Source organism: Oryza glaberrima, chromosome 1 (assembly GCF_000147395.1).
Source record: "Oryza glaberrima chromosome 1, OglaRS2, whole genome shotgun sequence".
NCBI lineage: Eukaryota > Viridiplantae > Streptophyta > Magnoliopsida > Poales > Poaceae > Oryza > Oryza glaberrima.
In genome coordinates, this window is record NC_068326.1 from 26,398,754 (window position 1) to 26,426,545 (window position 27,792).

The 27,792-nt window shown below is 42.0% G+C and overlaps 3 protein-coding genes across 6 annotated transcripts; 2 read left to right on the plus strand and 1 right to left on the minus strand.

Moving 5' to 3' along the window:
• The first annotated feature begins 430 nt into the window (after positions 1–430).
• On the plus strand, positions 431–6,654 carry LOC127760286 (PH, RCC1 and FYVE domains-containing protein 1-like). Of its 4 annotated transcripts, none has more exons than XM_052284520.1 (11): positions 431–583; positions 1,125–1,189; positions 1,303–1,407; positions 1,478–1,567; positions 1,665–1,751; positions 1,910–2,026; positions 2,734–4,743; positions 4,819–4,965; positions 5,147–5,580; positions 5,672–5,860; positions 6,091–6,654. In XM_052284520.1, exons 2-10 carry the CDS (start codon positions 1,172–1,174, stop codon positions 5,814–5,816), a joined length of 3,153 nt encoding a protein of 1,050 aa, XP_052140480.1. In that variant the 5' UTR covers positions 431–583; positions 1,125–1,171; the 3' UTR covers positions 5,817–5,860; positions 6,091–6,654. The 4 variants fall into 4 exon arrangements, with proteins under 4 accessions (XP_052140480.1, XP_052140479.1, XP_052140478.1 ...); XM_052284519.1 differs by adding an exon at positions 733–766 and having other exon boundaries at positions 5,672–6,653; XM_052284518.1 differs by having other exon boundaries at positions 5,672–6,653.
• Positions 6,655–6,848: 194 nt separating this feature from the next.
• Positions 6,849–8,195, minus strand: LOC127760351 (probable methyltransferase TCM_000336). The gene is made up of 3 exons (XM_052284590.1): positions 7,748–8,195; positions 7,367–7,639; positions 6,849–7,280 (listed from the first exon to the last, which is right to left on the minus strand). Exons 1-3 carry the CDS (start codon positions 8,147–8,149, stop codon positions 6,945–6,947), a joined length of 1,011 nt encoding a protein of 336 aa, XP_052140550.1. The 5' UTR covers positions 8,150–8,195; the 3' UTR covers positions 6,849–6,944.
• A 9,801-nt stretch (positions 8,196–17,996) lies between these two features.
• LOC127785431 (flavonoid 3'-monooxygenase CYP75B137-like) lies at positions 17,997–19,649 on the plus strand. Its single transcript, XM_052312914.1, has 2 exons — positions 17,997–18,893; positions 18,990–19,649. Exons 1-2 carry the CDS (start codon positions 17,997–17,999, stop codon positions 19,647–19,649), a joined length of 1,557 nt encoding a protein of 518 aa, XP_052168874.1.
• Positions 19,650–27,792: the final 8,143 nt, after the last annotated feature.

Here is a 27,792-nt window from a genome sequence, read left to right on the forward strand (position 1 = left end):
TGTCGATAGGTACGTCACCTACTATTAAAATAATAATTAGCCGTAAATAGGAGCATCCATGTCAAATATATGATTTGAATCCAGGGTTCTAACATAAGAAACCTAACTAGTTGAGCTACATTTTGTATTATGTTTTATTGAACTTGAATTTCACACAAAAAAATAAAAATTCATATCTCCTCGCACAAATAAAAAACAATTAAGCACCTTTTTTGGACAGCTCAAAATTTTATCTCACCCTAGAATTCCGATTTCTACAAGTGGAAAATAGACCTAATCAAATGTAAAACAGTGGTAAATGTACCGGGCCTTATAGATCTAATTAGGCCCAAGCCCATCCAGCGAAACACGTTTCAGTTGGCCCGTAACGTGGAATCCATCCCGTTCCGTTCTCCTCCTCGTCCTCGTGGCGTTCGGACCAAACGGAGCGCAGATTAACCAACCATCCCTGTGTTCTTCCTCCTCCGCCCAATAAGCCGCTAATCTCGTCTCCGCCCTTAGAAGAGATCAGCCCCTCGCAGCGGATGCCTGGGCTAGCATTTTGGTTGGTTCGATGGAGTCTAAATCCCCCAGTTTTTAATCTGTGAGCCGTCTCCCTGCACTCTGATGTCTGTTTCGTCTGGCTTTTGATTCCATTGTGATTAATTAGGTCATGATGTTAGATGCAAATTTGTATGTCATTGCGGATGATAGTGCTGTATTGAAATGCATGGGGATTGGGGGTTCATGCAGGTAGACTCGGACGCTAGCTGGCCGGCGCAAATATGTGAGTTCTTCTGATTTTTTTTTTTTTTTTGACGTAAGAAGGTAGAGTCAGCCATTTCATCGATATAAATGAGTGTAAGGTACATGAGGAAGGGGGGTGGAGGAAAAAAAGAGAGAAAAGAGAGAATGTACAAAAGTTCAAAAAGTAATAATTCTGATTCAACCGAGCACCTGCATGTCTTCGAATTTAGGGGGAAAAACTAAGTGCAAACTACAGACATTTCCATCTGTGCAGCCTACTTGTTATTTCTCTGATTGCTGAATGCAAATGTGATTTGGAGGGCGGGTGGGTTGATCGGTTCCTGTGATACACAGATACTGCTACTCAAGCTTGGTCTCTTTTGTTTATTTTTATGCAGGTGACTGTGTAAAGCTGACAATAGGATGTTGACATGTTGCTGTTTAGATGACACCAGATGAAACTGTACAATTCTAGACACAATTGTGATGCCTTCTTTATTGATCTCCTTTTGTATTTGTGCGTGCATGTGTCAAACTATTGGCTAACACTAATGCTCCATGTTTAATATTCTCAAGGCCCTTATTACTTTAAAGAAAGGTACTAAACTCATCAAGTATAGCCGGAGAGGAAAACCCAAGATCCGTGCGTTCAGACTTTCTAGCGTAAGCGATAAGCCCCAAGTATGTGCCGATTGCTTGATGTCGGTGATACCAAATTTGATTATGTCCCTTTGACCTTTATGTATTGCAGGATGAAACATCTTTAATTTGGTTTTCTCACAAAAAGGAAAAGTTCCTCAGACTGTCTTCTGTCACTAAGATCATTCCTGGACAGAGAACTGTAAGTCCTCCATATTCTTAAACAACAATAGTTGCAAAAGAGCATAAACTTCCATCAAGCTGGTACCTTGCTATCCTACTAATCAACTTTTCACCAGGCTGTGTTTGGGAGGTTTTTACACCCTGAGAAGGATTATTTATCATTTTCCCTCATATTTAAAAACGGGCAACGCTCACTTGATCTGGTATGGTAAAGATAAAATTATGTAATTCACTCAATCTAAGTCCCAATCATTAGCTTATGATAAATACTTATTTTTTTTCGATTCATAGCATAGGTTGAGTCTATGATAGCATGCACTGCAGAGGACATTCCTAGTATGAACTTCTTTCTGTTCTGCAGGTTTGTAAGGATCAAGCTGAAGTTGAAGTCTGGTTTTCAGCACTTGAGGGGTTAATAAGTTCATTCCGCAAAAAATCTTTGATTAACGAACACAAGGATAGAGTATCATTTTCTGAAGTGAGTTATGCTCGACCTTCCTACAGGAATTTCTGTGCCTCTGTACGCAACTATATTCATGGTTCAGTTTTGCTATACAGTTACCATTTTAGAAGGAAAAAATGACTCAAGCATCGTAGATATGCATATAACGCACAAATACCATAATACCGTAAGTTTTTTCGAGAAAAGAAATTTAGTTCAATTTATAATGAAAGTTATAGGTTTATACAGCAAAAGTAAAAGTAGGGGTTACTAGCTTACAATAATGTACATGAAACAAAAGCACCTAAACTTTAGGAGTGCAGACCCTCTAGACAAGATGGAACATAAACTTTTCCAGGATGATGAGTCCAGGCTAAGACTGCCTCAGCTCCCTATCTTTTGTTTTGCTCTGAACAATTAACTCATCCACCAAAATTCTATGATTGTTACTGAAAAAAAGATATGTACATACTAAAATCATACATCATTAAAATGTTACTTTGATCAATCTAGTTTTTAGTTATGTACTCTACTCCGCTCTGTAACATGTGGGAGCTAGGTATCCACTTTGAATCTTTTATCTATCTAGATTTTGGTTACCAACTCTTCTCCTCGTTCTATCAACTAACTCTGCTCCTCTTCGAGAATTATAAGCCCCTATATAATTAGGATGTATAGTATATTCTGAGACAGCAAGTCTTTACAAATATTCTAATATAGTGCGCCTTCCTTCTTTTTTCCAGGAAGTAACTTATTATCAAGATCGCCATTCCTATGATTCAACACTAGATATTACTTCAAATATTTCACGCAGTTTTAACTCAGCTGGTTACTGTGGAACCAATTCATTTAGTTTCAGAAAATCAGATGTGGGATTTGATCGTCTAAATATGATAAGAACAAGTGCTGCAGACAGTAGCCGGGTTAGTATTTCTAGTGCCCTTAGTTCTTACAGTCAAGGTTCTGGAACAGATGACATAGAATCCCTTGGTGATGTTTATGTCTGGGGTGAAGTATGGACTGATGTAACCCCATCAGATGGGCACACAAGCTCTTCATGCTCAAAAGTAGATGTTTTGATCCCCAAACCTTTAGAATCTGATGTCGTGTTAGATGTTAATCAGATAGCATGTGGTACGAGACATGTAGCTCTTACTACCAGGCAAGGAGAGGTGTTTACGTGGGGTGAGGAATTTGGTGGGCGCCTAGGTCACGGAACTGATGCTGATATTAGTCGCCCCAAGCTTGTCGAGTCTTTATCACTAACCGTAGTTGATCTTATTTCATGTGGAGAATTCCATACTTGTGCTGTGACTACTTCCGGTGATCTATTCAATTGGGGGGATGGTTCTTACAATGTCGGACTGCTTGGGTGTGGCACTGAAGTTAGCTACTGGCTTCCAAAGAAAGTCTCAGGGCCCTTAGAAGGTCTTCAAGTTCTATCTGTTGCATGTGGCTCATGGCATTCTGCTTTGACCACATCAAGTGGAAAACTTTACACATTTGGTGATGGAACATTTGGTGTTCTTGGACATGGTGACCGTGAAACTTTAGCATACCCAAAAGAGGTAGAAGCCTTGAGTGGATTCAAAACGATCAAAGTTGCATGTGGAATTTGGCATTCTGCAGCAATTGTGGAGGTTACTAATCAGACAGGTGCAAATGTGATGTCTAAGAAGTTATATACCTGGGGTGATGGAGATAAGAACCGCCTTGGCCATGGGGACAAAGAGCCTAGGTTAGTTCCTAAATGTGTTCAAGCGCTTTTAGAGTACAATTTTCATCAGCTGGCTTGTGGACATAATATGACTGTTGCCCTAGCTACATCTGGTCGTGTGTTTACCATGGGTAGTTCCAGCAATGGCCAGCTTGGAAATCCAAAATCTGATGGCAAGCAGCCTTGCTTAGTTCAAGATAGATTGGCTAGTGAGTTGGTTGAAGAGATTTCATGTGGAGCTTCTCATGTTACAGTTTTGACTTCAAGAAGTGAAGTATATACATGGGGAATGGGTGCCAATGGAAGACTTGGTCATGGTGATCTCAAGGACAGGAAGAAGCCATGTCTTGTTGAAGCACTTAAAGATCGGCATGTCAAGAGTATATCATGTGGTTCAAATTTCACAACATGTATTTGCATACATAAGTGGGTATCAGGTGCAGATCAATCTGTCTGCACGGGTTGCAGGCAAGCATTTGGTTTCACTAGAAAGAGACATGATTGCTACAACTGTGGGCTGGTTCATTGTCATGCTTGCAGTTCAAGAAAAGTGTTGAAGGCTGCTCTAGCACCAACTCCAGGCAAGCCACATCGTGTGTGTGATTCATGCTTTCTAAAATTGAAAGCCGCAGAGACCGGCAGCAACAATTCTAACAGAAGAAATGCTGTTACTCGTCGCTCTATTGATGGGAGAGAGAAGCTTGAGAGGCCAGAAATAAGGCCTTCCAGGACAACAGCACCAGCGGAATCAGTCAAGTATACAGAGGTAAAAGCTGCAAGAAATGATATGAGAGCATCCCAAATTTCTTCCTTGCTACAGTTCAAAGATCTTAGCTTCTCTGCTCTTCAACCCACGGCGATGTCACCAGCTGTAACTATGTCACCTGCAGTACCTGCACTCTCAACACCATCTCCATACACAAAGAAAACAAAATCACCTGCACCTGCAATCCCGCAATTCCCTAAAACTGATATAGATAACTTGCAGAAGTCTAACGAATTGCTGAATCAAGAAATGTTGAAGCTGCAATCTCAGGCAAGAATGAAACTGCTGTTTATTCTGTACCTTGTTACAGCTAGCTATTCTGATAAACCATTGTGTTTTCAATAGGTTGATAGCTTAAAACAAAAGTGCGAGGCCCAACACGAGCAGCTTCAGATATCAGATAAGAAAACTAAAACAGTTGTCTCTATGGCCATGGAAGAATATACTAGATGCAGTGCTGTGGTCGAGTTTGTTAAATTTCTTGATAACGAGGTATAGTAAAATCCTTTTGATAATATTGTGGTTCAGATCTTGGATGTTATTAGGGATCTTCTCTATTGAATTTATTTTCTTTACTAAATGGCTGTAGAAACAGAATATCATCCATGTTTGGAGGAATGAATCTAATGACTATTTCATGTCACCGGATACCTAATCATCCACTCTTCTGCAGCTCAATGGTATAGTGCATGAACTGCCCAGCGATGCAGCAGAAAGCTTGAAAGCCTTACAAAATCAGGTGCAGGCACTGCTGAGGGAGCAAAGAAGTCATCCTTCTGAGCTTCTAAATCCTATGGATCATGATGGTATTCAACTGTCTAGTGGTGGAAATGCATTACATGATTTTTCCAATCATAGGTCAGGAAGTACACGCTACTTGTTCATGTCACAAGATGCCAGTTCTGCAAGTGGCTCTGCCATTTCACTTACAAGTGAACCCCCTTCCCATCGTGGCATGGAACACCACGCAATGGTTCCTAACGATTTTGTACCGAAGCATGATACTCATGGAGAAGTTCAATTAATTGAGCAGTTTGAACCTGGTGTATATGTCACACTTATCCAGCTGAAGGATGGTAGCAAAGTATTCAAGCGGGTCCGGTTCAGGTACATCTCCCTATCCATGCTGCAATCTAGATGTTAAACTGCTACATCCTTTCCATCTAAAATTTTCTGTCTCCTTAAATTTGTCGGACAGCAAGAAGAAATTTGCAGAGAATCAGGCTGAAGAATGGTGGCGGGAAAACCAAGAGCGGGTCTTCAAGAAGTACAGCCATCCGACTGTTCCTCAAACAACATCAACGAAAACAGGATCTTCTAACGAGGAAGAACATCACTCATGATTTTTAATGAGGTTTCTACAAATTGCGGAAGAAGCTTCAAATTGGTGAGACACTGTACAGCGAGTCTTGACAGGAAATTTCGACTTTCTAATTGGTTATTGCTCGGAGAAAAATACCTGCTTATGTCGAAAGTATAGGATAATTTTTATTTAGTGCCAAAACTTAGTTTAGTTACAGACCATATTAAAAGCAAGTCGGAGTTAAGTAACTCTTTTCTAGGTGAGAAATTAGTATTGAGTATTGAGTATTGACTATCTGGGTCGATGTTGCGAAGGGAATGACGGAGGAAGCGGCGCTCTGGCAGGCGGCAAACTCGGCAATCCCATCATTTCTTTCACAAATCCCAGGCCATTTTGTTTCTGTCTTCCAGTATCGGTCCCCTGCTGTTTTTCGATCTTTAATTGTAAATAACTTTTATTTCTCTTAATAGAAAAAATGCGCCTGTGGCGTATTCCCGAAAAAAGTATTGACTATCTCTGGTGAGGCATAGAGTGAGCCTGTGAAAAAGGAATGACTCCCTGACAAGCATAGAGTCAAACTGTACTTATTTTGACCAAAGGTTTTTTTTGTCTAAGATGTGTAGTCTGGATGTTTGGTTATATGAAAATGCATGAGTATGTTTTTTCCGCCGTACATACTCACTCCTGTAATTTTTTTAAATATATACCAAAAGAATTAAGTGACCAAACTGACTTTAAAAAGTCAGAAATTTTGATGACGGGGGGAGCTCTTCATTCGATAAGGCCATTAAACTCTTTCAGAATGACCGAATTAGGTGATGTTCTCACGAACATTAGGCTGTGTTCGGTGGATGACGTTGGAACTAAAACGAAACGATTCATAAGTGTTAGCTATTTTTTTTTAAAAATAGATTAATATGCTTTTTTAATCAATTTTCTTATAGAAAAATTTTGTTAAAAAAACACTATTTAACAGTTTAGGAAATATATGTGTGAAAAATAAAGGAGGTGAGTTAGGAACGATGACCATCATACATTGCTTAGGTTCATACATCCCTTCGTCCCATAAGAAACAAAACTGGTTTGTTTTGAGAACTTTCTTTTGTAACACTGAACGGCACAAGTCAACACATACACATAGGGCTCCCTGAGTCTCCAAGCTGACAGGTCACAGCCTCGTGAGGACCACTCCAATCTGGACGCTCTTGACCTCCTCCCTCTCCATGGTCGCCGTGACGAGCTCGGTGTACTTGGCGAAGAGCGCGTCGACGATCTCCGTCCCGAAGTGGTGCCCCAGCATGGACTCCTGGATGGCCCTCACCGCCATCGACACCGTCCTTCCGTCCTTCCTCGCGTCGCCGCTGCCGCTCAGGCTCGCCTCGTACGCCCGCGCGACCTCCATCCTGAACGACCCCTGCCGCCGCACCTCCTCCTCGATCTCCCCTATCGACGGCGCGTAGAACGGCGCGTCGTACGCGTCCACCTTGCCCTGCTCCACCACCCCCTGCGCGGCGTACGGCCACACGCGGCGTCAATGCATATTGCGCGTGTCATGCACGACCGAAGACGCTATGTGAAAACTTGGCTCACCTGTGACACCAGCGCGGCGAACGACTCGGAGAGGAGATCCCACAGCAGGGTCGTGTTCCTGTCCGCGTGGCGCTCGCCCTCCCTGCCGAGCATGGAGACCACCATCCGGCCGCCGGCGACGACCTCGGCGGCGCGTGACCTGAGGAACAGGCTGAAGTCTCTCCGGAACTGCCTCGAGTACGCCGCTGCCACGGCTGGAGGGCTCGTGCTCGATATGAACATCTTCCCCTTGTTCACGGGCCCGTTCGTCTCATCCAAAAGACCGGGAGGAACCTGAGAAATGTGCATTTTAAAACGACATGATCTAGACAACTGACAAGGATATCATCACAAAAATCAACCGATCGAACATTGCATGTTCGTACGACGCGCGCATCGTACCTGAGAGAGCCAGTGCAGGCTGGAGAAGGAGCAGACGAAGTGCACATTCTTGCTGGGGAACAGCCTCCCGTAGAAGGACCCGGGGACGCCGGACAGGAACACCATCGGGTCGTCGCCGGCGTCGGCGTCGGCGTCGGCCTTGAGCTTGCCGGTGAACTCGGGAAGGCGGGAGAAGATGGTGTTGAAGTCGTTGGTGGGGAGGTCGTTGAGAAGCACCGAGAACTCCGGCGGTGGCGACGACCCGCGGCACACCTCGGCGACGCTCCTGACGATCTCCTCCACCATGCCGAGAGCGTTCGTCCCCGACGAGCAGCCGAGGTCGGCCAGAGTGAACCTTTCAGGCTTGAGCGACGCGTACACGTCCCTCGCGGACTCCGTCACGAGGCTCTTCACGGTGTCCATGCTCTTCTTCTGCAGGAACAACACGGGTGCGCGCGTGCGTGCGTGCATGCATAGCGCCAATTAACTTTTCCAAGGATTAACCAAGGGCGTATGCGGTGTGCGTAGATAACTAGATATGGATGGTGACGAGCCGATGTGGAGTGCTGACCTGAAGCGTAGAGTTCTTGGCGTAACTGGTCTCGCCGACACCTTCCTTCATGTGGAGGACGGCCTCCACGTTCATGGATGGCGCCGGGTCGTCGGGGCACTGGAGTGAAGAAGACATCGCCGGCAGTTTGCTGATCAAGAATTCACGCAATATTATGCTATATAATGTTGCGCAGTACTGGATCGATCAATCTTGGACTGTTTCAAAATGAAAAAAAAAAAGGAACAGTCATTTGTGCTGCGATTAATTGGTGCTCTACTGCTATACAAACTACTCGTCGTCTATCTCTTAATGCATGAGTATGGACTTTATTACAAGTACAGCTGCAAGCAAAGTACTTTCGATTTTATTATCAGGCGAGTCATTTCCATGCTGTAATATATATTCAGGCCAAAGTCTGAAGATCTTCTAAATTACTTCTCTAAGTTAAAGTCACTGACCTATGATCCTGCTGCGTAAAAGGCCCACAGATCAGTAATTTAAGTTAGAGAGAAGGCAAATTAGAGGAAACTCAATCCAGTTAATTATTTGTGTTAGTTTATGTGGACTTGACCGTAAACATTTTCGGAGGCGAACCAGAGTATTTACCTTCAAAATTTTCTAATACATGCACTGCACATTACTTCAGGACGATCGATCTGATTTCTGATCTCCACTCCAGGTTGGCTCAAGTCGTGCACTCTGTCCCTAAAAGAAAAGAAAGAAAGAAAATAAGAAGTCCTGCACTCTGCATAGTACTGCGTGGTGAGGTGATTTTTTAAGAGCACTGGTACATGTACTAAATTATTCTTGCTAAATATTTACTAACAATCATTTCAACCGTTTGATTTAGGCAAATGAAAATTATAAAAAAAATCTAGATATACTCATAGCATGACACATCGATGTTAGCAAGAATTTAATAACATTAGTGCTAGTAAGAATTTAGTAAGAAAAAGTTAATACATATAGCCTATGTGTTGAGGTGATATTTATAGGCAAGGCAGGCAATCGGAATAAGGAATTCAGTGGATTGCGCTACCATGGCGAAATGATTTTTTTTCCATTTTCAAATATTTTTCAGTATTGGCTACAATTACCGTTTCAATTTTTATATTGTTTTTAAATAGTTAGGTTATAATGAATGAAAGTTATGTGGTTATACGATACTCTCCCCGATTTTTAATGGCACAGTTGACTTTTAGACATATGTTTGACCATTCATTTAATTTTTAAAAATACATAATTATAATTTATTTTGTTGTTACTTGGTTTATCATTAAATGTACCTTAAGCATATTTGTACAAGATTTTCTAAATAAGACGGTTAGTCAAACCTATGTTTCAAGTCAACGGTGTTGTGTATTAAAAATCCAAGGATCACATTTTTATGAGAATTCAACTCTTAGCATAAAGATTTGGCCAAAATAAAAAACACCATAAAATTTGGAAAGTACCAATTAATACCACATGATATTTAGGAGTAAAAAGTGAAGGTAAGAGAGTTAGAAAGGGGGCAAAAGTGACATTATCTAGTTATGTGGTATAAATGGAAGTCATGGTATTAATTGGCACTCTCTAACAAATTTTGTGGTATCATTTGAATTTGGTGAAATCCACATGCTTTATTAATCAATTTGCCAAAAATCAAGTGATAAAAGTTTCAATATAGATCTGGCAACAAGTATCCAAAACAAAGGTGTTAATTCCTTTTTGAACAAATTCACTGTGCATGTGTTGCAGTATCTCCGGTTTTTAATATTTGACGTAACTATTGGACATATGCTTGATCATTCATACTGGAAGTAAGTTTAATGATAAAACTGATTGTAGCAAAACAAATAATAGTTATATTTTTTTATAAAACAAATGGTCAGATGCATTGTCAAAAGTAAAAGGTATTAAATATTAAAAATCGGAAGGAGTATGAAAGTACGAACCATAGATATCAACAGCTTGTTCTACGCGCCAACAAACTTGAGTCCCTCCGTCTCATAATATAAGAGATTTTGAAGGGATGTGACATATCCATGATACATCCCATAATATAAGGGATTTTGGAGGGATGTGACATATCCTCTGACCATGTATCATGGATATGTTACATCCCTCCAAAATCCGGATATGTTACATCCCTCCAAAATCCCTTATATTATGGGACGGAGGGAGTAGTTTTTATGCGCTTACCGTGTTAGAGGTTCGGCTTAATTTAATGTATTAAAAGTTCAGTTTTATTGCCTGGGGTGGTCGAAGTAACTATGGCAGCGGACATCCAGATGGGAGGTAATTCTTCTTTTTTTTTTACATATAAGTAATTCGAAGAAAAAAAAACAATTCCCTGATAGGTGCACATATCTCTCTAAATTTTAAACAAGTACATGGTCTCCTTTGATTTGTCTTATTTTGGCCTTGGTATCTCAGTAGTTTTGATACCTAGCTTCAACTGCCCCTGGATAGAAATTTAGACACAAGCTGATGGGGGCATACCTGACAATCATTACAGATTTTCTTAACTACTAAGCATGTTATTGATCGAATAGTTTTAGGGAGATGCTCAGCATGTACTATACGAATAATACTACCACCAAGATTGAACACTAAAATATTAAGTGAGTTCTACATGGCCGGCTGGCCAGATTCCCTCAAACTTACAAGGAATATACCATAGTGATGCATTCTGTTTTTTCGACCAGCTGCGATCATACTGTTGTCTTATTTGAGGCGCTACCTAGTTGCTCTGTTCTTTTTTTTTTTAAAAAAATGAATCAAAACTTGTGTTAGGGGCGGTTTAGTTCCCAAAACAAAAAAAACTTTTCACCATCACATCGAATATTTGACACGTATTAAATGTGAAAAAAAACCAATTTTACAGTTTGCGTGTAAATTACGAGACGAATCTTTTAAGCCTAATTGCGACATGATTTGATAATGTGGGGCTACAGTAAATATTTGCTAATGACGGATTAATTAGGCTTAATAAATTCGTCTCGCAGTTTTCTGGCGGAATCTGTAATTTGTTTTGTTATTAGACCATGTTTAATACTTTAAATATCTGTCCATATATTCGATGTGACATGAAGGGCAAAAAAAACAAGGCCTAGAGCATGTACAAATAGAACGACAAGTCTATAACTGCTAGCTACAGGTAAGTCATACCACCTAAGTCCACCATTATCTATCTTTTCATCCGATGAAGACCTACAAAATAAAATATTGTATCACCTCTTTCCACGTCGTTGATGCAAAAAAACACACACTGATACAGGAGATTTGTTTAGCTCCAGTGCAGGTCTAAATCTTGGTGAGGTGTGGGTGTGCCAGTCAGTTTGATCCTGCAACTGACAAGATATGTAAACAGTAGATCAAATAGCCAATCGGCTGACAAGCCGATAGAGTAATTCCAGCTGATGCCGATACTAGCCGATGCCGATAGAGTTTTGAGCAATCAGCTGTATGTCCCATACAGAATCTGGCGCTTAAGTAAATGATCATACAATCGACTGATGATAATCAATATAACAATATAATCTACTAGAAACCAATCGGCTAACAATAATATGATAGAACAAGTATTGACCCGAAGGTTAAAGAATACATCGGCTGGAGGTCCGATGTCATAAAATCCACAATATTAGATTAAACAGTAAAGTCTTTGTTATCATCGGCTAAATCCAACTTATATGCAATCCTTGTAAGCCGATGCAACGTCCAGATAACTCATCGGCTGAAACCCCGATGAAACCCTTATTGGCAGTCAACAAGCAGGCTAGAGATTATGGTTCTAAGCAGTACTTAGTAGATCAAACTTAACTGATGTAGCACTAAGTATGAAAAGAAACATAATATCTAGAAAATCAAGCCCTTGATTGATTTTTAAGGTGGTAGATGCCTTAGCTAATCTAATCTAGTAAAACAATTTAGCCGATACTGGTAGAAACCCTAAAGTGAGAGACAACCGATAGAGCTAAATTGAGATACTGAGACTGGATTAACTAAGACATATGATAAATAAGCAGGCAAATATATCATACAAACCAGAGCAATTCAAGAGGTCGAATGCACTGATGCAGCCTTGAACGACGCCGACGTAGACAATATAATTGCCTGGGCTCGGAACATTGGACTTACCCCTTCGCCGGTGATTGAAAATCGATGCAGCCCCACGTTAGGTGCCAAGTTCCGCCGAATAATAAAAAGTAGAAAAGATAAAAATGTGGCGATGTGCCGAGAGTAGTATTGATCGAGAGATAGTTTACAATGACCCCGGGTGTACATATTTATACCCATTGGGAAATACTAGTCCTTATAGGACAAGAAAGAAACTTTCCTAATGATAAAAGAAAAACATAAAGTCCTTATAGGACACTAAACACACTTTCCTAAAGATAAAAGGGAACTAACAAACTATTCATAATTAATAGATAACTTGCCATGCCACATACTTCTTGAACTCGGTCACTTCTGCATAAGCTTCCTTTAATAGATTAATTTCCTTAACCGAATATAGCATGAATCTGACTATTGGCGATGTGATAATTCTCTTAGGGGCTTACCAAATTTTACTGTTAACACATGCCCCCCAATTTTGGAGTATGAGAACTCATGCTTCAAAATTATCTTCTGTCTGGTCTTGATAACTCCAAAATTGATCTTCCTTCGCTTCTTGCAATCGGCTTTCATGAGCCGATACTGTCTGCGTTAGATGAGCTAGACTGTCAAACTCGTGGCAAAAGAATCTATCTCTGATAGGTGCTGACAATTCTTGGAATGCAAGATCTGCTAGCTGCTCATCAATTAGGCTCAGACTATAACATCGGCTGCGGATATCACGAAATCTTTAAATATATTCCACAGCCAATTCTCTTTCTTGCTGCTGAACTGATATCAAATCTGAAAGCTTCATCTCATCGATGCCAGCAAAGAAGTAGTCATGAAATTGCTTCTCAAGATCAGCCCATCCTCCGATAGAATTCAATGGTAGTGATGAAAACCATGTGAAGGCCGATCCAGTCAAAAACAGTGGAAAAAAAAATCTAACTCTCAGAGCTTCCTCAGCCAATGCCTCCCCACATTGCACTAAGAATCGGCTGATGTGTTCCATTATAGATATATCATCTTGCCCTAAAAACTTGGAGAAGTCTGGAACCTCGATGTGGCAATGAAACCCTATCAAACCACTCAGGATATGGCAGCCGATACACAGAAGTTTGTTCCTTGGTCTTTATTCCAAACTGCTCCTCTATTATCTTTGCAATTCTATCGACCAAATGACTGTTATATTGATGCCCATATTGACAAAGTTCTTTTGGCTGATATTGATATGGCTCATCATGTTGATACTGATGTGCTTGCCCCCTGAACCGATTTTGTTGTTGTCCTGCAATCTGCAACCCGAGCTGGCGTCTTTAAACAATTAACTCGTCAACAGTTCTCTTGATCAAATTTTGCAATGTATCCGCGAAAACTCCAAACTGATTTAACAAGGCGCAATGAACTACTTCATCAACTTTGTCTTGAAGTGTTTCACCATCGGCTTGGGAGATTGTTCCTTCTTGGCATTGACTTCCTCATCAGACATATTGTTCGTCCCACTGGGCGTGCCAAAAATGTGTTGATGCGAAAAACACACACTAGCCTGGGAGATCTGCTTAGCTCCAGTACATGTCCAAATCTTGGTGAGATGCAGGCGTGCCAGTCAGTTTGGTCCTACAACTGACAAGATATATAAACATCAGATCAATAAGCCGATTGGCTGTCAAGCCGATGGAGTAATTCCAGCCGATGCCGATACCAGCCGATAGTGATAGGGTTTTGAGTTATCGGCTATGTGTTTGATGTGGAGTCTGACACTTGATGTAAATAATGATATATAGACAATCGGCTGATGATGATATAATAAAATAACAATATAATCAAGTAGAAACCAATCGGCTAATAATGATATGGTAGATAAGCATCGATCCGAAGGTTAAAGCATATATCAGCTGGAGGTCCGATGTCATTAAATCCACAAGATTAGATAAACAGTAATCTTTGTTGCGATCGGCTAAATCCAATATGTATGCAATCTTTGTAAGCTGATGCAATGTCTAGATAACTCATCGGCTGAAACCCCGATGAAACCCTTATTGGCAATCAAGAAGCAGGCTTGAGATTATGGTTCTAAGCACGACTTAGTAGATCAAACTTAACTGATGCAGTATTAAGTATGAAAAGAAATATAATATGTAGACAATCAAGCCCTTGACCGAGTTTTCAGGGTGGTAGATGTCTAAGCTAATATAATCTAGCAACATGATTTAGCCGATACTGGCAGAAACCCTAAAACAAGAAGCAGCCGATAGAGCTGAATTGATATGATAAATAGGTAGGCAATATCAGCCAAACCAGAGCAATGCAGCTTTGAACGACGCCGATGAAGCCAATACAATTGCCAGGGCCAGCGGAACATTAGACTTACCCCTTCGCCGGCGATCGAAAACCGATGCAGCCTCACGTCAGGTGCCAAGTTCCGCTGGATAATAAACAGTAGAAAAGATAAAAAGGTGGCAATGTGCCGAGAGTAGTATTGATCGAGAGATAGTTTACAATGACCCCAGGTGTACATATTTATACCCATGGAGAGATACTAGTCCTTGTAGAATAAGAAAAAAACTTTCCTAATGATAGAAGGAAAACGTAAAGTCCTTATGGGACACTAAACACACTTTCCTAAAGTCTTATAGGACACTAAACACACTTTCCTAAAGATAAAAAGGAAACTAACAAACTATTCCTAATTAATACTCCATCTGTTTCATATTGTAAGACTTTCTAACATTGTCCATATTTATATAGATGTTAACGAAGCTAGACACATATATATGCCTGGATTCATTAACATCTATATGAATGTGGGCAACGCTAGAAAGTCTTACATTGTGAAACGAAGGAAGTAGATAACTTGCCATGCCGCATACTCCTTGAACTCGGTCACTTCTAGATAAGCTTCTTTTAATAGATTAATTTCCTTAACCGAATATAGCAGGAATCCGACTATTGACGATGTGATAATTCTCTTAGGGGTTTACCAAATTTCACTGTTAACACATCTACGTGCTATAGCTCGGAAATGCTACTGGGCGAGCGATCGATCGCCCAGGGCGGTCAGATCCCCCTTCCTCCCCCTCCACCTGGTTTCTTTTTTTGGCACCGTATTACTTTCCTATTTTAGTAAATTTATGCCCCTAAAGTTTATACACCTCAAGTTTATACATCTAAAGTTTTGATACCAAAAGTTTATAAGTCAAAAGTTTATATATACGATTCAAATTTAAATTTGAATTCAAATATTTTTTTATATATAATATTTCTATACATCTAAAGTTTATAGACCTAAATTTTATAAGTCAAAAGTTTATATACCCGTTTCAAATTTGAATTTGAATTATATCCGATTCAAATTTGAATTTGAATTCAAATATCTGATTCAAATTTGAATTTTAATTCAAATATTTTTCATATATAGTATTTCTATACATCTAAAGTTTATATACCCTATTCAAATTTGAATTTGAATTATATCCGATTCAAATTTGAATTTGAATTCAAATATTTTCTATATATAGTATTTTTATACATCTAAAGTTTATACACCTAAAGTTTATAGATCCAAAGTTTATAAGTTAAAAGCTTACATACCCGATTCAAATTTAAATTTGAATTCAAATTTTTTATATATAGTATTTCTATACATAATTTTTTTGTTTTTTTTAATTTTTTTTGGTGTACTGTAGTAGGAAGGGAAGAAGGGGAGAAGGAAGGGGAGAAGTGGGAGGAGTCCCTATAAGGGGAGCGGGGGAGGGGGCCCCCCCCCCCCCCCCCCCCCCCCCCCCCGCGCTATAGCTTTGGCTATACCCGGTAAAAAAAATACCCACACGAAATTTTCCTCTTAAGTTAGAAGAAGTCACCGATTTTTCTTGATAAGTAACACTTCGGTCCCATTTTAAGTAAATGACATTAGATTGGATCAGAGTAGAGAAATCCTAGGCTAATTAAATTTGCTCTTTGCTTTCATCGTCACTGAGCCAAGTGCCAAAGAGGCGGTTCGGCACGGGGGCAGGCATGGTGGTGTGGGTCAGTGGGTGGTGCAGGCGCATTGCGGATGCGGATTCATGGCGGTGACGCGTGATAGTGGCAACGGCTCGGGAGGCCGACAAGTAGGCTTGGCAAGGCGTCGGTCGGCGTGGGCCGCGCAGCGGCGCAAGCACAGGAGCGAGCATCAAGCAGCTGTGCAGCTCGGCACGAGAGCAGGCACGGGCGCGTCGTGGACTCAGGCGCCGCCGCGCGGCAGTGGCTAAAACGGGTACAGGAGGCTGGCAGCGAGTAGGCTCACCCAGGAAAACGAAAGGCAAAATATTCTAAGGATATATTACTCTACTTCAGTCTAACGTCGTTTGTTCAAAATGTAACAGAAGTGTTATATATAGGAGATAAATATGTTCGACCTGTGTTTTTGATGGAAGGGAAAACTTCTTGTGCTATCTTTTTTACCGGGTTGTTTTTTCTTTGAATTGAATTTTCTCTAAATTTATAGCTGGCTACACTCTCTCATCCAGAACACTTCATCCAAAATTAATCAGACATTCACACAACGAATTGTTCATCACAAAACACTAAATTGATGAAATGATTTCACATCTATGTTCCTAAAAAAGCACACCTTAAACTACTAAATTGTATACTCTAAATTTTAAGTTATAAATCCGAAGCCATTAGAAATGTCCCCTTAACTCAAAACCACCTTAATTTTTTTTTCACTTAGGCACAATTACTTATTTGTGCTACATCTCTTCCTTACGTACTTTACATGAGTATTTATAATTGAGATAAGCCCTTTTTGCCCCTTAATTATGGTCTTATCCACACATGCAAGTCTAAATTCGAGCTACAAATGAAGAAATAAAAATAACAAATTTTATCTGCATTGCACAATATTATTCATTGTCTGATTTTATTTTTTTCATTGGTTATTAATCAAATTTAGTCTTTGCATGTTTGTCTATATAGATTTATGTCATCCCAATTGTTGTTACCATTTTTTTTAAATTTTTTTATAACTATTTAAATCACATGCAAATAACGGCTGCCATAGCATCTAGTTATAGAAAATTTTGTCTCTACCATCTTCCTCTCCCTTGAGCATCGTCTAGTTCTATCCCGGCCCTCTTGCTTTACCCAATGCTAGCCGCACACACACATACATACATACATACACCGGCATCACCACACACCCCCCAAGAGGATCATTGGATCTCAAAGTGGCGGAGCTAGAATTTATTCAAACATAGGACTCAATTAGTTGAATTTATATAATTTTGCCTTTATCTTCTAGTTTTTGAAGTTTTAAAATGGAATTTCAATGTATATTTAAGATCAGGAGTAGGGCTGCAGCCCTAGCTGCCCTACTCCTGTCTCCGCCCAATTCTCAATCCAATCATCTATATTGATTGAGAATATTTTACTACTGATTTGAACAAGTAGTAATAGATTAAAGAATGGAAGGATCAGAATGATTGGATAGACGTCGACAAAACAAGAATCTCAATTGTCCTCATCGACTGATACCTTTCAAATTCGGCCTGAAGCTAGCTGACAGTGGCATTTATAGATCGCTTAGGTAGAGCGTGGCATTTGATAAGATACTGCTGCTACTTCTCACAGTGACGCATCTCCAAAGTCATGCAGCCCATGGCACCAGCAAACGTTCTCTACGCTGCATTGCTTGTGCCAACGGTGCTGTACCTAGTCGTCACCCGGCGGCGCAGCCGCCGCTTGCCACCCGGACCGGCGGGGCTTCCCCTCGTTGGCAGCCTCCCTTTCATCGACCCAAACTTGCACACCTATTTCGCTGGCCTCGCCGCCAAGCACGGGCCCATCCTCTCCATCCGCCTCGGCTCCAAGGTGGACATTGTCGTCACTTCCCCGGAGCTAGCCCGCGAGGTGCTCCGTGACCAGGACTCCGTCTTCGCCAATCGGGTCATGCCGGACGCCGGCAACGCGGTCTCCTTCGGCGGCGTGCAGAACATCGTGGGCAACCCTGTCGGGCCCATGTGGCGCCTGCTCCGCCGCCTCTGCGTTCACGAGATGCTGAGCCCGTCGGGGCTCGCCAACGTGCACGATCTCCGCCGGCACGAGTTCAGGTCGACCCTACGTTACCTCCACACGAAGTCCGGCGAGCCTGTCGATGTCGGCGCACAGATGTTCCTCAACACCATGAACGTGATCACGAGCGCCATGTGGGGAGGCACCATCGGGAGCGAGAGCGAGAGGGCGGCAGTGGGGAGCGAGTTCAGGGGCCTCGTCGCCGAGGTCACCGAGCTTCTCGGCACGCCCAACGTCTCGGACTTCTTCCCGGCGCTGGCGCCGTTTGACCTGCAGGGCATCCGGGGCAAGATGGAGCGGTTCAGGTCACGGTTCGACCTGATGTTCGCCAAGATCATACAGCAGCGGATGAAAGCCCAGCAGGACGGCGGCGAGACGGCGACGGACTTCTTGGAATGCATGCTCAAGATGGAGAAGGAAGGCGGCGACGGTAAAGCTCCCTTCACCATGGACAACGTCAAGGCCCTCCTCTTGGTATTACTCGTTCATAACATACCGTTGAGCAAAGTTCCTAGTACAGCAAGCCTAAATTAAAATGCTTCCACTAATCACCATGTTCGTCGTCAACAGGACATGGTGGTCGGCGGGACGGAGACCACGTCGAACACCGTGGAATGGGCCATGGCGGAGATGCTGCAGAACCCTCAGGTGCTAAAGAAGGCGCAGCAAGAGCTCGACAGCGTCGTGGGCCGGGACGAAGTGGTGGAGGAGTGGCACCTCCCGCAGCTCCACTATCTCCGCATGGTGATCAAGGAGACGCTCAGGCTGCACCCGGCGCTGCCCCTGATGGTGCCGCACAGCCCGAGCGCCGCCTCGACGGTCGGTGGCTACCACGTTCCCGAGGGCAGCCGCGTGTTCGTCAACGTCTGGGCGATCCAGAGGAATCCTCTGGTCTGGAACGAACCACTCGAGTTCAACCCTGAGAGGTTTGCTGGGGACGAAGGCCACAAGTGGGACTTCACCGGTAGCCAGTTCGACTACTTCCCGTTCGGGTCCGGTCGGAGGATCTGTGCTGGGATAGCCATGGCGGAGAAGATGACGGCCTACTCGGTCGCCATGCTGCTGCAGGCGTTCGACTGGAAGCTGCCGCAGGGCGTTCAGCCTGACCTGTCCGAGAAGTTTGGGATCGTGATGAAGAAGGCCACGCCGTTGGTAGCAATACCGACGCCAAGGTTATCCAGGACTGAGCTTTATTATGCGTGTGAAGCCAAGCCTACCTTGCATAATTAAGCAGATCCACAGACGTGCAAAACAAATGTTACAAACGCGCGCTCGTACTGGCGTACTGCACGTGTTGTTATTCTAATGCCATCAGATCGATTAGGCTTGGACCCTTGGTAGTCAAGAAATAATGATTCAAGTAGATTGTATTCGGGGTTTTACAATGAACCAGCCTTGTCCTTTAAATAAGGGTTGGTCTTGCTCTTTACAAGCCCTCCTCCACATCCAACTCGAGATAGAAACCAATGAAAACACGAAACATGCCTTTCCGAGTAAGGAAACCCGAGACCCGATGAGAACAGACTCGACTCGGACCCTGACGGTCTGACCGCCCACATACCTGTGGTATGACCGGCGCTGTGAAGGAAATCCGACACTTTCCAAACTTTGACAATTTTCCTCTATTTCGTTCATAGGTGCCAAATTTAGGTGTAAACACGCTCGTGCTCGCCACGCGCGATTAGATTTAAAGTTCCAGGATTGTTTAGTTTCTCTTTTTGGCAAATACGAGAAACAATTTGATTAATCACAGGCTCTCACTTATTTTTTCTATATAGTGTTTTCTCGTTTTGCTTGCATGTTTTCCACGGAAGGCCCATCGAGCAGGCATGCTATGCATGTGGTCTGCCCCAGGCCCATCTGGACGTTTTATTTGTATTTGTTTAAAGTTTATATATAGTTTAAATGTATAAAGACTCTCTCTATATATTTTTCTCTAGGCAAAACAACACTAATATTTATGCCGAAACATGTGAATTTTGAATGGCTGGGAAAACAAAACAAGGCTATGTGGACAATTTTTTTTTAAACACAAGATAGTGTCCGTTGAAGAAAACGGATGTGGGCTAAGAAAAGCGAAAAAACTACCGTGCGATCGGTCACGCGTAGCGATCAGGCCCCCTCCCACTATTTTAGTAAGTTTATACACCTAAAGCTTATACGACTGAAGTTTACACATCTAAAGTTTATACAACTAAAGTTTGTACACCCAATATTTATATACCTAAAGTATACACACCTAAACTTTGTATACCTAATGTCTATATACCTAAAGTTTATAAAAAAAGTGTATATACCTAAAGTGTACACATTTAAAGTCTATATCCTGAATGTTTATGTCTGATCCAGATTATGGATTTTGACTCAAATGTTTGACGGACAAATGTTTTATGCGTACAAAGTTGCCATGTAAATAAATCTATACACGAAAATTTATACACGGTAACATTTGTGAGTATAGTAGATTTTTTATTTATGGTAAATTTTAACTTATTGTTCGATTTATTTTGTAATATTTATATCGGTTGGCTCAAGTGGTGCAACAACCATGCACGCGTAACGATTTGTTTTAGTTTGTAATTTTATCGATGGGCCCACATGGAGCGGCAACCATGCAGCAGGGAGACCCGTAGCGATTGGGGGCAAGTGATTGCGTGCGTGGGCTTCTTTCTGTTTTACCGTTTCCTGATCGCACATGCGTCCGTCCCGCGATCACTCGCGTATCAGGAGGACCCGTTACATAAGCATTAAGTATAATTTCGTTGCAACGGAAAACCTTGATATAACAAAAACAATAACTATGTTCATTCTTTATATTTTTTTCATACATTACCAGCGAGAACAAAAGTTTTGCACTGAAAAGATAACTTTGTATCGACATTGTAGGTTGCTGCAAAGAAGTTACTGAAAAAAAAACTGCGTTACTTTGTTTCTTCTACAGGTTGATCTGGTTTGATAGAAGAAAAATATAAAATGTAAAAAAAACAATGGAATATGTGAAAAACTGAACATCAATTCGATTATGTTGAATATTGGACCATCACAAATATTCAGGATCCATAATCCTGCGCCATCCATCCTTCCGTAGCTCACATCTCTGCAGCTCACAGCACCAGCCCACTCAAGCAAACTGTGTGCCTCGCCGTGCAGCCCCGCACCACGCACAGACCGTGCCACCTGTTCCTCGTGGGCTCATTGCGCCTAGCCGTGGACGGCCTTACGCGCCGCTGGCCCTCCTTTACTCATCCACTTGTTGATAACTGTAGCAAATGCTTTGAGCTGATGCTAAGCACAAGTATAATAGGATGAAATCCACTCTCTTTCGTTAGCCCCTAACGTAGAAAAAGAGAACAAGGATATCACATCTCATATAAATTAATTATAAATTTAAAAAGATGCTAAACTTTGGTGACAACCTACAGATAACCCATACCCTAGTCTTTAGAAATATAAAAAACTAACACTCACTACTTAGACGCAATACAATAAATAGGTTGAATGCAAAACAGGGAAGCTATTAAACTTACACTCAATACTACTGCTGAGCGCCTGGCTGAGCACATCGTCTCCTACACTGTCCACTGCCACCAGGATATGCTTGAAACAGATTAATACTATTGTTTAGGATAATAAAGCTGGATAGCCATGCCATCTATGAAGTTCAAGGCAGCCTACGGATCAAGAAAACCTTGACCTTGTAAGTTACCTTCACAAGTTAATGGCACATAAAAGAAACTTTAACTTCACAAGTTCATGCTTGCCTACGCCCAAAATTCGGGTTTAATGTATACAAGGCTTGTGAAGAATATATAACGTGGTGTTGGTAAAATAGTGGACATAATTGGCACGTCTGCATTTTCAGTAACACCATTAACAAGAGGTCGAGAATGAAATCAGGTTCACATTTATGCAAAGTTATATAAATCAACATGTTAAATTTGAGTTATACGAATGTACTGCCCGGAGAGGCATGGCATGCGTGTTGGGTGTACCGTACGATAGTTCGGCATTGTCTGTAGATGGTAGATGCACGGGCGTCATGACAGAACACAACATTTTCATTGCCTGTATCATAAAATCAGAACGTTGGTGTTAGCCTTACAAATATATCATATTAAAAAACAAAAACATTATGAGTAGGCTATCAAATCCAATTGTTGGGGCTGTCTGAATCTTATCTGTAGAGTCCTTATTGATTTGTTCACAGTTGTCACGGTCTTTTGGAACATTGATTTCATTTTGGTTAACAGTGGCACGCTTGTTTGTCAACTTGGCAGCAATTACATTAGTTATATCGGCAAAAGGACCAAAGGGAAGGGTTCGTAAAATTAGGAGCAAAAAAGATCTCAATCGAGTAATGACTATGACCATGTCTGGGTGGATGAAAGTCAGACCTGATCTTTTCGACGATCTTGAGGCGGAATCCCCACCATTGTTATACATTGCAGTAGTAACTTCTTCAGATTTTAAATGCAACTCTGCAAAACCATTTTTTGGTATCAATTAAATCCTCATAAGCTCATAACAAATTCGAGTTTTTCTCTCCAACTATGACTGAAATATATATTATGATGTGGGGATCATGATGTGCAAGAGCTACCAAAAAGGTAGATGGGTAAACTGTACAGCAGAAAATTAAGACAAAAACATGGTGCATGTACTGAAATGTATTTTTCTTAATACCATAATATATAGTGTAAGATCAACGTGTGTTTTGATTCTTATTCTGTGATGAACAATTGTCATATGTGATTATTGGTTTTGATATTTGGAGATTACTGTTGAAGTGGTTTTGGAGATAATTGATTTTCAGGTGATGAACAAGGTTTGCTGTTTTGTCGGGACCGGTCAGACCGGGCGGTGGTTGCCGGTCAGACCGGCTTGTGTTGAGCGGTCAGACCGGCCGGCCCGCGGTCTGACCGGCCGACGCTGTGTCGGTTTTGGTTTCGGGTTGTTTCTTTGGATATCCGTGATTGTTTCATGGTTATGGCTTCTAGATGGATACTATACGTATGTAATACTGTTGTTTGCTAACAATGAGTCAAGTTGGTGATAGCTTGGTCTCGGAATATGGTTTCTTTGTTTGTTTCATGTGTAGGTGACTCGATGCCTCGGGAGAGTATTTGCGGTGATGGACCGGGAGTCGGCTTGGTGGTAAGACGATGTCCGTGGTGGTCCGATATCATGCGGGATACTTAGGCTAGAGTTGATGCACGTGGTTGGTGAAGATTCCATATGGCATACGATGGAGGTATTGTATGCGTATGGGATGCGGAGTCGAATTTGGAAGGAGTCCAAATTTGGTATGATTGGTTATGTAGAGTTTGTTTCTTGTACTAGGAGGTTTCCTATAGGGATTAGGACTTCTAGTACGAGTTTGGTTCGTGACTTTAGGCTGCCTACCTCATGTATAAATAGAGGGGGAGCGTGAGGCTTTCCGGTATCGTTTTAGAGAGTAATTGAGTTGAGTTTTGAGTTAGGGTTTCAAGTTTAGTCGAAATTTTTTTTTGTAAGGAGTGCTGTTGGTGCACTTTGTAAACACAGAGAGAATCAATAAAGTTGTCATATACTTTTAGAGTTCTTTGATTTGTGTTTCACTGGGTTTCGGCGGTCTAACTGGCGATATACCGAAGGTCAGACCGGCGGCAAGCGGCGGTCAGACCGGCGGTGGCGAAGCGGTCAGACCGGCGGCGGCGACAGGCGTGGCAGGCGACTTCGGCGGTCAGACCAGAGATTCAACACCGGTCAGACCGACGGCATCCACTAGGTCAGACCGACAGATCAATCTCGGTCAGACCGACTTCCGTCGATTTCGAGGGTAACTTTTATTTCCGCTAAAGTTTTCGGTTTTTGGGTATACCAACCATTCACCCTCCTCTAGTTGGCTTAGTTCTTGTGATTCGATCCTACATATAGGAGACACTAAGCCAAAAACAGAGAATGAAATCAACTTCACCATTGCACCTATATGCTTGAATATATGAATGATAAAACCGATCCCAAAAAAGGAAATAAGAATCAGGGTCATGCGGAGAAGAGACATTTTATTCAGTGCCCCTATTCTGTAAGGATTCTTGTTCAGCGCTTCTAGACATAGCTCAATCCGCTATATAAAGCACACAATACTCCAAGCAAAAGAGCACATGCCAAAAAATATTCTGTCCCTGTCTACACGAGCAATGCAAATTTCCAAGCTGCCACCGCTACGGTTATAAAATAGCCATGCCATTTAAGGACACCAAAGCTACATATCAAATTTATTTGACAAAATACTATGGATCAAAAAGTAGTCAAGACCTTCGATCACAAGTGGATCCAAGATACTTAGGTCTGCAAAACACCAGTAAGTTAGATGTCCACACAAACACACACATACAGATATATGAAACCCCAATCTCACACAAGAAACACATAAGAAAAACTGCCTTCACGCTTCAGCAAAGGTACACGAGCTGTGGTTTGCCTTCTGCAATAGCAAAGCTCTGGCTTGCCTTCTGCAACAGCAAAAAAATAATCAAAACGCGCAGGCACATCCTTTTTAACCAGCAAAAAAATAAAACATAATAACTGAATGAAATTGACACAAGAGAAGTTTCCGTGATTCACCTTGGAGAGAGTGGAGAGAAGGTCGATCATGATGGAGAGCGACGGTGATGGGCAAGGTAGAATTTTGATTTGTAATAAATTTAGCACATTATCTACCTCAATGAAATAAAACCAAATCAGCGAGAGGGTTTAAAAAAATAAATTACCGCTGACCTCCTAAATGCAGTAATCACACTTATAGCAAAACAAACTTCATTCAGTTTGGATGTTTCATCAGCAGCTTCACAACTCAGACACTACCAAAATGAGATGGTTTTAATTTTCACAAAATGATCTTATCTACAATGTACATGACACCTGGTCATATGCACGTTAGTAGTACATCTCCCAAAAATCAAGGCAAAACCAGAATTGAACACAAATAATTAAAAATTTATGCCTTCATTGGATTGACTCATGGCAATTTAGTAGCAATTGACTGTTGATCCTAGAAAAGCAATGTCATAACTTTTTTTTCCAGATGGTCAGTTTTAGAAACATGGTCCCCTTCATAAAATTTCTTTGTTCAGAGATCATAGTACAAAAGTTGAGTGCCTGTAATTAATTGTACAGAAATGGTCCATCTACAATGAAAATGCAGAACAAGGGATAAATGGTAGGATATAGTGTTATACTGACCAGATGTATGTATGATATTTCGTCACAACCTGACCATGTATGTGGGGTGATAATTCTGCAACCACCATTAAATTTAATTGTCATTGTCATTAAGGTGAGTCAGTGTAGGTGTTGTTTTTACTTGCTAGCAGTATGGTAGAGTATGACTAACATTATTGTTTTTATAGCATGATTGAAAATTGCAATAATTAAATAATGGTGAACTTTTTGGGCTGCATGTATGTCTAGGCTGAGCTGAATTTTTGCCTCGAACTTTTTGGGGAAAAAAAACTAAAGGCATTTGATCGAGCGCTACGGGAGCAATGGCACGAAGCAATGTACCTATCAAGAGCGTTGGGCGCAGCCGTCAATGACCTGCCGGCCTGCTCGACCCCTGCCTTGACGTGGTGGGAGGCGACGGCAACTCTCTGTGGCGGCGTGACGGAGATCACACGGCAGGAAGAGTGCGCACGCATAGAGGCAGCGCAGGGGAGCACAAGTAGGGATGAAAACGGAACGGATACGGACGGATAATGCTTATACCATATTTGTTTCCATATTTTTTTACCGGATACGGATAGCTCGAATATGGAAACAAATATGGATTATCTCGAATACGAATAAGAATTGAATATGATCAGACATGAATACGGAAACAATTTTTCCTTGGAACACAAAAACCAGCTCAACTTCTAATAGAAACAAATATCAACAGATATAATTAGCTCATTTTATATAAAATGAAGTATAATTTGTAAATATTTTTTAAAATTTAAATAATATTAATAATATTGACTAGTGTTAAGAGATAAACTACTATTAAAATCTATAAAGGTATATTGAAGGTTATAGAGTTAGAAAGAAATGGGATATGTCTCATGGCTTCTGCGGTTATCCGAATAGCACTGTTCACCGGATATCCGAATTATTATCCGTATCCGACGGAAACCCCGATACCATATCCGTATCCGTATCTGGGAGAAAATATCCGTATTCGTATTCGTATCCGAACTATCCGAGAATTATCCGATCCGAAAGGTATCCGTATCTATTTTTATCCGGAGCGGACGGAAACTATCCGCTCCGTTTTCATCCGTAAGCACAGCGGGGATCGATGGGATTGGACTCCGTGAGGAGATGTTGACAATCATGCGCACCGCTGGAGTTCCACGGTTCTGCCGCCACTGATTTGGCAATGGTCGATGCGGCACGGGTGACTACATGAGAGGCGTAGGGGGCGACAGGAGCGTGGGGCGCCGTCACTAATCTTGCTCTGGCCGGCGTGGCACGGGCGAAGATGGGAGCAGCGGAGACGGAGACGGATTGGGAGTCTTGAGAGGAGCCACTAGGGGTAGGGACGCGGCGGATTCCCGTTGATCCGAAGGCGGCGGCGACGCGGGATGAAGGCCCCATGCATGGCGGGAGGGATGGGGCGCTGGGGGTGAGGGCGCGGGTGGATTCCCGCCGATCCAGCGGCCGCGGCTGGAAGACGGCGACAACGGATGGCACGATGGGAGGGATGGGGCACTGAGGGTGGGGGTGCGGGCGGATTTCCGCCGATCTGGCGGCAGCGGTGGCGCGTTGGAGGTGTGTTGACGGTCGTTATTGATCAGTTTCAACCGTTAATATTACAAAAATAGAGGAGAACTAGTTATGCTTGCAATGCATATATATGTTAGAATAATAATATTCCACTAGTATTAGGTTCACTAATCTTTTACAGAGAATAACTATAAAGTGGAGGAGAATCGACATCAACTTAGACGATAAATTAATCGGACGATGTCGAGAATCAGACTTATGCATGAATGGGCCAAGAACTCAGAATTGACACGATGAATTGGGCCAAAATTCACAAGTCTACAAAATAAAGCAACGGAGGAGGCCACCAGCCAAAACTTGGGCTGGTTGGGCCGGCCCCTTGTTCGACTGAACCTCCCTCACCGCCGTTGGATGCAGGGCTTCTTCTGGATGGTTGGGATTGACCCCCAATAACGGTTGGAGGGTATTACCGACCATTCCAACCATCACAACCATCATTACCTGCCTATAAAAAGAGCTCTTCACTTCACTTCACTCACACACCTCAAGTAAGAGCTCTCTCATATTCTTTCAAGTTAGTTTAGTATTCTTAAGTGTCACACCCTAAAAATCCTAAATATATAAATTG

Coding starts and splice junctions, on each gene's coding strand:
- LOC127760286 (XM_052284520.1), top strand. Junction 1,408..1,477: donor GCGTAAGCGATAAGCCCCAA/GTATGTGCCGAT, acceptor TATGTATTGCAG/GATGAAACATCTTTAATTTG. Junction 1,752..1,909: donor GGCAACGCTCACTTGATCTG/GTATGGTAAAGA, acceptor TCTGTTCTGCAG/GTTTGTAAGGATCAAGCTGA.
- LOC127760351 (XM_052284590.1), bottom strand. CDS start 8,149: ATGGACACCGTGAAGAGCCTCGTGACGGAGTCCGCGAGGGACGTGTAC. Junction 7,640..7,747: donor GCCTGCACTGGCTCTCTCAG/GTACGATGCGCG, acceptor CACATTTCTCAG/GTTCCTCCCGGTCTTTTGGA. Junction 7,281..7,366: donor TCGCCGCGCTGGTGTCACAG/GTGAGCCAAGTT, acceptor TACGCCGCGCAG/GGGGTGGTGGAGCAGGGCAA.
- LOC127785431 (XM_052312914.1), top strand. CDS start 17,997: ATGCAGCCCATGGCACCAGCAAACGTTCTCTACGCTGCATTGCTTGTG. Junction 18,894..18,989: donor ACGTCAAGGCCCTCCTCTTG/GTATTACTCGTT, acceptor CGTCGTCAACAG/GACATGGTGGTCGGCGGGAC.